Source organism: Cherax quadricarinatus, unplaced genomic scaffold, assembly GCF_038502225.1.
Source record: "Cherax quadricarinatus isolate ZL_2023a unplaced genomic scaffold, ASM3850222v1 Contig819, whole genome shotgun sequence".
NCBI lineage: Eukaryota > Metazoa > Arthropoda > Malacostraca > Decapoda > Parastacidae > Cherax > Cherax quadricarinatus.
Genome location: NW_027195845.1, coordinates 106,685 through 117,656, shown reverse-complemented (window position 1 = coordinate 117,656; position 10,972 = coordinate 106,685). Strand labels below are relative to the sequence as shown.

Genomic DNA, 10,972 nt, shown 5'->3' with positions numbered 1-10,972 from the left:
TGAGTGTGGGGGAAGTTCGTGAGGCAGTAGGTAAAATGAAAGGGGGTAAGGCAGCTGGGATTGATGGGATAAAGATAGAAATGTTAAAAGCAGGTGGGGATATAGTTTTGGAGTGGTTGGTGCAATTATTTAATAAATGTATGGAAGAGGGTAAGGTACCTAGGGATTGGCAGAGAGCATGCATAGTTCCTTTGTATAAAGGCAAAGGGGATAAAAGAGAGTGCAAAAATTATAGGGGGATAAGTCTGTTGAGTATACCTGGTAAAGTGTATGGTAGAGTTATAATTGAAAGAATTAAGAATAAGACGGAGAATAGGATAGCAGATGAACAAGGAGGCTTTAGGAAAGGTAGGGGGTGTGTGGACCAGGTGTTTACAGTGAAACATATAAGTGAACAGTATTTAGATAAGGCTAAAGAGGTCTTTGTGGCATTTATGGATTTGGAAAAGGCGTATGACAGGGTGGATAGGGGGGCAATGTGGCAGATGTTGCAAGTGTATGGTGTAGGAGGTAGGTTACTGAAAGCAGTGAAGAGTTTTTACGAGGATAGTGAGGCTCAAGTTAGAGTATGTAGGAAAGAGGGAAATTTTTTCCCAGTAAAAGTAGGCCTTAGACAAGGATGTGTGATGTCACCGTGGTTGTTTAATATATTTATAGATGGGGTTGTAAGAGAAGTAAATGCGAGGGTCATGGCAAGAGGCGTGGAGTTAAAAGATAAAGAATCACACACAAAGTGGGAGTTGTCACAGCTGCTCTTTGCTGATGACACTGTGCTCTTGGGAGATTCTGAAGAGAAGTTGCAGAGATTGGTGGATGAATTTGGTAGGGTGTGCAAAAGAAGAAAATTAAAGGTGAATACAGGAAAGAGTAAGGTTATGAGGGTAACAAAAAGATTAGGTGATGAAAGATTGGATATCAGATTGGAGGGAGAGAGTATGGAGGAGGTGAACGTATTCAGATATTTGGGAGTGGACGTGTCAGCGGATGGGTCTATGAAAGATGAGGTGAATCATAGAATTGATGAGGGAAAAAGAGTGAGTGGTGCACTTAGGAGTCTGTGGAGACAAAGAACTTTGTCCTTGGAGGCAAAGAGGGGAATGTATGAGAGTATAGTTTTACCAACGCTCTTATATGGGTGTGAAGCGTGGGTGATGAATGTTGCAGCGAGGAGAAGGCTGGAGGCAGTGGAGATGTCATGTCTGAGGGCAATGTGTGGTGTGAATATAATGCAGAGAATTCGTAGTTTGGAAGTTAGGAGGAGGTGCGGGATTACCAAAACTGTTGTCCAGAGGGCTGAGGAAGGGTTGTTGAGGTGGTTCGGACATGTAGAGAGAATGGAGCGAAACAGAATGACTTCAAGAGTGTATCAGTCTGTAGTGGAAGGAAGGCGGGGTAGGGGTCGGCCTAGGAAAGGTTGGAGGGAGGGGGTAAAGGAGGTTTTGTGTGCGAGGGGCTTGGACTTCCAGCAGGCATGCGTGAGCGTGTTTGATAGGAGTGAATGGAGACAAATGGTTTTTAATACTTGACGTGCTGTTGGAGTGTGAGCAAAGTAACATTTATGAAGGGATTCAGGGAAACCGGCAGGCCGGACTTGAGTCCTGAAGATGGGAAGTACAATGCCTGCACTCTGAAGGAGGGGTGTTAATGTTGCAGTTTAAAAACTGTAGTGTAAAGCACCCTTCTGGCAAGACAGTGATGGAGTGAATGATGGTGAAAGTTTTTCTTTTTCGGGCCACCCTGCCTTGGTGGGAATCGGCCAGTGTGATAATTAATAATAAAATCTTCCACATATCAGACACTACACCTGTTTGAAGAGATAAATTAAAAATATTAGTTAATGGTTCACAGAGTTCCATTTTGCATTCCTTAAGAACCCTTGAAAAAACCTCATCAGGACCCGGCGACTTATTTTGCTTCAGTCTGTCTATCTGCTTCACAACCATCTCACTAGTGACTGTGATGTTACATAATTTATCTTCTTCTAGCCCACTGTAAAAATTAATTACTGGAATATTGTTAGTGTCTTCCTGTGTAAAAACTGAGAGAAAATAATTATTTAAAATCAAGCACATTTCATTCTCTTTGTCGGCATTGACAGTGTTGGCGAGTATGACTGGGTTGGGTAGGAGAAGATGTATGTAGTGTCATCTGCAAATAATATGGGTATGAGTAGCTGTGATGCATTTGGTAGGTCACTAACGTAGATGATTAAGAGGAGTGGTCTAAGGACACTTCCCTGTGGGACTCCTACTGTGACTGGTTGAGTGGAAGAGTTTGGACCATTTGTGTACACATATTGGCTTCTGTTACTAAGGTATGACTTTGGGTAGTTGAGGAAGTGGCTTCTTATACCATAGCATGTTGATTTAGTATGCAGTAATTTATGGTCAACTGTATCAAAAGCTTTATGTAAATCAATGAAAATTCCCAGCGGGACTTCTTTTTTCTTGAGAGCGGTATATATTAGTTCTAGCATGTGTATGATAGCATCATTTGTGCTTTTATTATTCCTGAATCCAAACTGACAGGGGTTTAGCATGTTGTGTGAGACGAGGTAGGAATAGATCCGTCTATGAATTAATTAAAAGATGTAAACTCAATCCACGAACATAAAAATAAACACAGCTAGCTCCTAGCAGAGAATGGTCCTATACGCGTATGAACTGAAGACTGGAATAAGGGTGGTGGGAGTGGTGGAGGGTGGCGAGAGCGGTGGAGGTTAGTGGTGGTGGTAGGGGTGGTGGGGGTGGTGGAGGGTGGCAGGTCATGGTAGTAGGTCTCCCCCACTGACTCAATAGTCTAACCCACAGCCAGAAGTATTCCGTGGGCGATGCTCCAAATTTTTTCCCCTCCCACAAACTGAACCATGTTACAGTACTTTCAGGTGCCACTTATGATACTCTACATCTCTCAAGTCTGGCAACCCTGCACCTCAGATGAGTGCACAGCAATCAGAGACAACTGTTAGGGCTAGTAAAATCTGCCTCTACACCATAGGCTGACAAAGGTAAATAAATGACTGGGGATACAGGCAAGATTGTGGAAAATGGTGAGAGAAGTGGCCTGAGAAGAGCCATTTCAAAGAGATAACTATTTGTACTAGTTATGTCACTAGTTACTCTTCATGAACTGGATTCATAATTCACACAACAATGTACCTATGATCCATCAGTATGTTTTTTATGATGCTGCATTACTACGATGAAATGCGTAGGCTTCCAAATGAGCAGGCCCAGAAAAAGATTTTTGGAGACACTAAATATTAATTTAATGTGACTTGTTAGACTTGATTTTCCAGGAGCCTTTTTTGACATAAGGAGTACTCATGTAGTTTCTCTCTGTATGAGTTCTCAGTTGATTAAATGATTCAAGAGTAAAGGTTGCTATACACTAAGAACAATTGTAAGCCATCTCTCCTGTATCAACTCTCAGAGGTTTATTTAAACCTGATTTTTGTGATAAGGTTTTCTGACATTCTAAACACTCCTATGGTTTCTCTCTTGGATGAACTCTCAGATGTATATCTAGATCTGAATTTTGTCAACAGACTTCCAGACATTCTGGACACTGATATTGTCCCTCTCCTGTATGAACACTGTATATTTAATACTGATTTATGTGACAAGGTCTTTAAACACTGTAAACACTGATATGGTTTTTCTCATGAATGAACTCTTAGGTGACGGATAAGACCCCTTTTACGTGAAAAAGCTTTTAGACATTTTGAACACTGAAATGGTTTCTCTCCTGTATGAACTCTCAAATGTGACTCTACTTCTGATTTTTGAGAAAAGGCTTTTAGGCACTTAGAACACTGATATGGTTTCTCTCCTGTATGAACTCTCATGTGTATACGAAGATGTGATTTCCGTGAAAATGTCTTTAGACACTCTGAACACTGGTATTTTTTCTCTCCTGTATGAACTTTCAGATGCAAATTTAGGTGCGACTTGTTTAAAAAGGCTTTTAAACACTCTGAACACTTGTAAGGTCTCTCATCTGTATGAATTCTAAGGTGTTCATTTAGATGTGATTTTTGTAGAAAAGTTTTCAGACACTCTGAACACTGAAATGGCTCCTCTCCTGTATGAACTCTCAGATGTAAATTTAGAAATGATTTACTTGAAAAAGCTTTCAAACATTCTGAACACTGATATGGTTTCTCTCCTGTATGAACTCTCAGATGTAAATTTAGATATGATTTACTTGAAAAAGCTTTCTGACATTCTGAACACTGATATGGTTTCTCTCCTGTATGAACTCTCTGATGTTTATTTAGATATGATTTACTTGAAAAAGCTTTCAGACATTCTGAACATTGATATGGTTTCACTCCTGCATGAACTCTCAGATGTAAATTTAGATATGATTTGCTTGAAAAAGCTTTCAGACACTCTGAACATTGATATGGTTTCTCTCCTGTATGAACTCTCAGATGTTTATCAAGTTCTGATTTTCGTAAAAAAGCCTTTAGACACTGTGAACACTTATTTTTTTTCTCTCCTGTATGAATGCTCATATGTCTTGCTAGATATGATTTCTTATTAAAGCCTTTTTGACACACAGAGCACTGATATAGTAGAATCTCTCTGTTTCCACTCATGTTTATTTTATATATTTAAATTAACCCTTTCGCTGACTGTGTCATAGTACTACGCCAAGAGGTCAGCTCATTCAGGTAAGCTGTGAGTGATGAATTTGGGCCTAGATATGAGAGAATGGTTTGTGTATGTGCACCCTATTAAAAGAATCCTGTAGCACACAACGGGTGAGAAAATAATACCAAGACTGTATTTTTGGTTTAAAACAGCAATATTGTGGTGTACTCTTGGTCTCATTTAACAGAATGGAAGATATATTACAGAAATAGAGATGATTTTGATTGGTTTTAGGACTGAAAATTGCTTGAAATTGAGCTCAAAATAGCAGAAATATTCGATTTTTGCTGATGTTCAAGAGTAAATATATATCATCATGCATCCAATACATGTCCAACTGGTGGGTCTAATATGCATTCACGAATGCACTGATATTATTTATGCATTTATTACAATACTGCATAACAGTAAATCTTCTATTTTTATGTGTGAATCAAAATTCTGTGTGTAAATGAAAAATCAAAATGTAATTCATGTGTAAAGTCTGAGAATGTAACTAATGAACAGAGGAAATGTTATTTTAGTGCCAGGAATGCCTGCAATGTTTATTTTGAACCCTATTTTGAAAATGGAATATTTTAAAATTTGTGAAATTGGCAAAATTACCAATTTCTGATCACTTTATTAGGTAGCTGAAATAGTTGATGGGAGATTTCTTCAGCTTAATCAAATTTCATACTTCTTGTTTTATTACCAACAGAAAAAGATTCTCTACCATTTCATAAAATATTAATTTTTTTTTTTTAAACTTCTTGGAGTGTGACAAGTTTCACATCAGGATCTGGACAGTGAAAGGGTTAAAGAGCTAAACCCTTAAGGCACAATCATGCTGCATAAATGTGGAGCATACATCAAGCAAGAAAAACAGAAAATAAGTATAGAACTAAATTTCCTTTTTAAGTTTATGAAAAGCAAATTTTGGAAAGAAAGAACAAAATATACAGAATTAAAACTATAATTAGAAATACCAAACTACAATAGATATTATCTGAAATAATAATTATTAAGTTCTAGTGTTTACAGAAGAGGCACATAGGATGTTGTAGATTTAAACCTCAGACATCTGGAATGTATGCCATGAAGAGAAGATACACAATGACAAACACTTATGTTGGGACAGTGTTTGAATTTATATAGAGCTAAAACAAAAAGACAATGAAATATCCAAAGAGGAAGTTAAGAAGCCACAATTAGATGCTGACAGGAAAAATGCAGCATCACGGGTCTGAAAATTTGGCCCCTTCAGAAAATCTATACAATTTCACTATGAAAGCAAACTGGATAAAAAAGATAGTGCATATTTGTGGTGATACTTAAAATTACATTGAGATGGAGCAACTTCTAGACAACAGGTATGACCTGCTGATAAGTATTTCTGTGAGATTACTACAGAAAACTTTTAGTGGATAAAAGACTTTGTTTTTATCAATAAATTCCTGAACATCAAATCTATCAAGCAACTAAAATAATACAAGTCATTCATAAACAAAATATATAAGCTGACTGCATATGTTTAAATTTTTAAAAGGCTTGCAAGACAGTTTAACATTAACCCTTAAACTGTCCAAACAAATTTACGTTCACATGCGTAGTGGTCCAAAAGTACATCTATGTTTTTTACATATTTTCGAATACAACAACAAAAAAAAGTAGATCAAAGTTTTTTTACACGTTTTCAAATGTAAAAAAAAAAAAAAAGAAGATCTGTTTTTTTTACATACTTTCAAATGTTGAAAAAACGTAGATCTACGTTTGGACAGTTTAAGGGTTAAAAACAAATATGACAAAAAATAGGAAGAATAAAAGGTGAACTATTACAGAGGATGAGAAATTTCCTGATTCAGTAGAAATTGAGAACAATATTACACAGTGATATGTAATGTCACCTGTGGAATATTGCAAGTATCTCTGTTTCTTAATACTTGTCACAGTGATTTTAATTTATATAAATTACTTATAAGAAGAAATTAATACTAATATGAACATTTTTGAAGATGTAAAAATTTTTATCCATCTGAGTATGACGAGCTGAATACATCACCGAAGTGATGTTGTTTAACGTTAATAACTGACAAGTAACAAAAGTGGGAAAGTGAAAACAGAATGTGTGTGAAAATGCATTAAAGATAATGATATCAATGAGTAAAGATTGTCAGCATAAAATAACATACAAAACTTCTCTGACACTGGCTAACTTTATATTACACAAATGCTGGAAAACAGTTCAGAACACATTTTATGTCAAAATTGCAATATACAGCAGTAGTACAGTGTCAACTGTTATAAAACAGTTGACACTGAAGAAAAAACATAAAATGGCTGACAGAGCTGCAAAAATACACAAGTTAAATTATATGATTTTTTTTAAATCAAATGTCACATGTCAGTATGAATAAAATGTACTCTATCATGTACTTAGAATCATTCATGTTTCAAAATTCTGATTCCAAGTGTCAATTTTCACAATTAAAATATATATATTTTTGACACAAGTGCTATGGTCTCAACTAAGAGCAGTGCTCTATTTAATTTTTTTTTACACAGTAAATCTCTGCTTCACTAAGTGTCATAGTTTACATACTCAACACTTGTACTACTAGTAAGAATCAGCTTCACTAAGTGTCACAGTTAGGAAACTAATTTTCTTAGCAAATATGTGAATTATTTTAGATAAGTTCTAATGTTTCACTTGCTTGTTGTGAAGAAATTGTGCTGCAGCTGTTATCTATTGTAATGAGTCTGTGTTCTTTTACTTCCATTACTTGATTTGTAACAACTGATTGCTTACACGACAAGTTACTAGTATAATGTTGGCATTCTCGGTCCAGATGTAACAACCAGTAGTTCATGACAAGTTACTAGTACAATGTTGACTTCTTTGGAGATCTGCATTGGCTAATCACCACAAACCTGTCATAAAAAATCTTGTATTAGAATAATAACTCAATCGGGTTTTAGATAACACATACTGCACCATTGTAAAACTTACAATACATTCATACCTTCTAATATGCATACTGTATATACAGGGCACAACACAAATACAAACCCAGCCCTAAAGTTCTCAGAAAGTTACATCAGAATACAGAAACTTCTGTCTGTGTATTCTTCTTTGGAATCCCATGTGTTTGACTCGGCTTCACTACAAACTCCATGCACATAAAATGGCAAATTATTGTTATAATCAAAACTAAGTGTTAAACCCACAAGGGTTATACAGGGGTGCAGGGTAGGGCAATCTGTGTAATATGCTTGATCTGAAACTAGCAAGGGTGGAGAGTATAACGGAGGCAGAGTTAGCAAGGGCTGTGAGGAGTACTAAAGGAAGTATAATCAAAGTTTGTGTAATAAATCTATTGCTGTTAAAAAGTCAAACAAGAGTGTTACAGCAGTGACAATGTCGTAGGTAAATTCTGTATGCTTGCTGGTAGATAGGGCAATCCAATTGATTATAGCAAACCACAACTGGAACCTGAGAATTTTCAAAGAGTGGAAGCGGGAGCCTCTCCATGAGATACACAAGTGAGATGTGTGTGCCTGATGCGAAGACAGGAAAGCACAGTCTCTCAACCACAGCATCATCGATGATAAAAAGATCAGGATCCTAAACTTGGCTTGATAGAATGTAATTTGTTATAAATCAACTCAAACCAATGTTGTTGCCAACGGTTGCGAAGGTGGCTAGAGATTACAGCAAAATAGTCAGAGAATGGAATACCTCTACATGAAACTGGAAGGTCATGTACTGCTGACTGTACAAAAGAGCCTGAATGCTCATTGCCTTGAACATCAACGTGACCAGGGACCCAGTAGAAAATGATTTCTTTGTTTTGCTAGAAATGTAGAGCAACAAAAGCTGTATACAAAGAACTAGGGGATGAGGTGAATTAAATTTTTGCATAGCTTGTAAAGCACTCAGGGAGTCCAAGACTACCACAAATGGCATCTTGGTACAGAAGAGAAAACACCTTAGACCACTTTTTCAAGTGAGAATTGTTTGATCTGAGGGGGACGTGACCGCTCAGTGGCTACATTCTCACTACTACTACTACTACTCTGCACCTCTCCTTCTGACAGTATTTAAGTCTCAACACTGAACATTAAAATGGTATAAAGTACCGACAGATTGTTAGGTAAGACACATATGCAACAGTTAGGTATCTTTATTTCGAAACGTTTCGCCTACACAGTAGGCTTCTTCAGTCGAGTACAGAAAAGGGTATCTTGGTACAGACCATCTACTTCGACAACCTCTACTAGTGAGAACGGCTGGGTTTGAGAGGGACCTGCCCTCCCCAAGCAACCTACGTCTCACCTCCTGGCACTATATAAGGCCCCATTCTGTCACTTCAACTTCATATTGTTTCAGACAACGGAACAATGCTCTTCTCCAGACTGAGGGACTGACCACCTCAAAACTTTAAGGGTGATGGACTGATTACATCGTCTTCAAGTATCTTCTGCTTCTATCAACTTTTCTGTACTCGAATGAAGAAGCCTACTGTGTAGGCGAAACGTTTCGAAATAAAGATACCTAACTGTTGCATATGTGTCTTACCTAACAAGTCTCAACACTGTCGCTTGATCTTCAGTTAGTTCCAGACTTTTGAACAGAACTTCTCCAGGCTGAGGGACTGACAACCTCAAATCTACAACTTCAAGAGTGATGGACTGATTACATCATCTTCACATCTCTACTTTCTGTACTCGACTGAAGAAGCCCACTGTGTAGGCGAAACATTTCAGAATAAAGTTGCCTAAATGTTGCCTATGTGTCTTACCTACCACTACCACAAATGTTGAGGTAGGCCAGGATGCAATACAGATACAGTGGAACGTCAAATATTGAACTGCTCCCAACTCAACTAATTATGTAAGTGTATTTTTGTAAGTGTATTTTTGAGGGTCTGAAATGAACTAATCTAATTTACATTATTCATCATGGGAATAAATTCGTTCGGTAACGGCACTCAAACAGCTGTCTGGAACGAAGAAAGTTTGATATTTGAGGTTCCACTGTAATTGCTATGAGAACTGCATACAGTTCAGTTGTGAAAATGCTAGCTGAGTCTAATAAATGACCTTACACAACACTGTCCAAGAACACTGTTGCAAACCTGACACCACCAGAGGATTTAGAATCAGTGTACACTTCAATGGCATGAGAATATGACTGGAAGTGGTTGAGAATAAGGGAACAGGAAGCAAGTGTAGGCATTTGAGTTTTTGTGCATGGCAGTGTGGAAGAACAGACATAAACTGTTTGAACTTCCCAAGGAGAAAGAGAAAAATTAGATGCTAGCAGAACATATTGTAAAGGGGGCAATTGAAGAGAAGCCAAAAGTGAGTGAAGAAGAGAAAAGGGATGGAGTAAACGTCCATTACCATCCTGTATGCAGAAAGATTGTGAAAGTCATGAGAGTGGACAAAATAATGCAGGAAATGGGCATCATGTCAACTGTTCAATGATGGAATATTCACCTCTGCATAAAGACTCTCGACAGGGGAGGAAAGAAAAGCACCTAGAAATAAACATAATCCCTGATGATAAATGGGATCAAGTTTAGAAGTTGAAGGAGAGGCCACAGAATATACCTGGTGGCCATAGTCTAGTTTTGATAAAATCAGGGCAAAAAAGGTAAAAAATATGGAACTCCTTATCAGAATACAGTGGTACCCCAAGTTTTGGCCAAAATTTGTTGCAGAAGGTTGTTCGAGTGCCATTACCGAACGAATTTGTTCCCACAAAGAATAGTGTAAATTAGATTAGTTTGTTTCAGAACCCCAAAAATACACTTACAAAAACACTTACAATAATATACTTACATAACTGTTCGAGTTGGGAGTTGTACGAAACTCAGGGTACCACTGTATTCTAAAAATTCCCTATATGCTATACATATATTAAAAAAATATAAAAAATGCCTTCTTAATCTTACAGAATTCATCTGCTTGTCCAGCTACTACTTTGCAATCATATGTTGCAGTCTGTCTCTAACATCTCACCTTTAACCTTTTAACCCTTAAAATGTCCAAACGTAGATCTACGTTCACGTGCGTAGCGCTCCAACCCTGATTTTCCCCATTTGAAAGCATGTAAAAAAAAAGTAGATCTATGTTTGGAGTCCCCCATATGTGGACGAAGATCTACGGTTGGACAGTTTAAGGATCGAGACTCCCAATCCTTAACCCTTTCAGGGTCGACAGGCCCTCTCAGAGACTTGTTCTCAGGATTGGTCAAATTTAAAAAAAAAAATATTTTTTCTTATGAAAAGATAGAGAATCTTTTCCTGATCATAATGACACCAAAAGTA

At 37.3% G+C, this 10,972-nt stretch overlaps 1 protein-coding gene across 1 annotated transcript; it reads right to left on the bottom strand.

Moving 5' to 3' along the window:
* Positions 1-3,516: 3,516 nt before the first annotated feature.
* On the bottom strand, positions 3,517-4,749 carry LOC138851514 (zinc finger protein 84-like). The gene has a single exon (XM_070080710.1). It carries the CDS (start codon positions 4,601-4,603, stop codon positions 3,662-3,664), a length of 942 nt encoding a protein of 313 aa, XP_069936811.1. The 5' UTR covers positions 4,604-4,749; the 3' UTR covers positions 3,517-3,661.
* Between the last annotated feature and the right edge of the window lie 6,223 nt (positions 4,750-10,972).

Excerpts from the sequence above, each read along its gene's own strand:
- LOC138851514 (XM_070080710.1), bottom strand. The coding sequence starts at position 4,603 with ATGAGTGGAAACAGAGAGATTCTACTATATCAGTGCTCTGTGTGTCAA.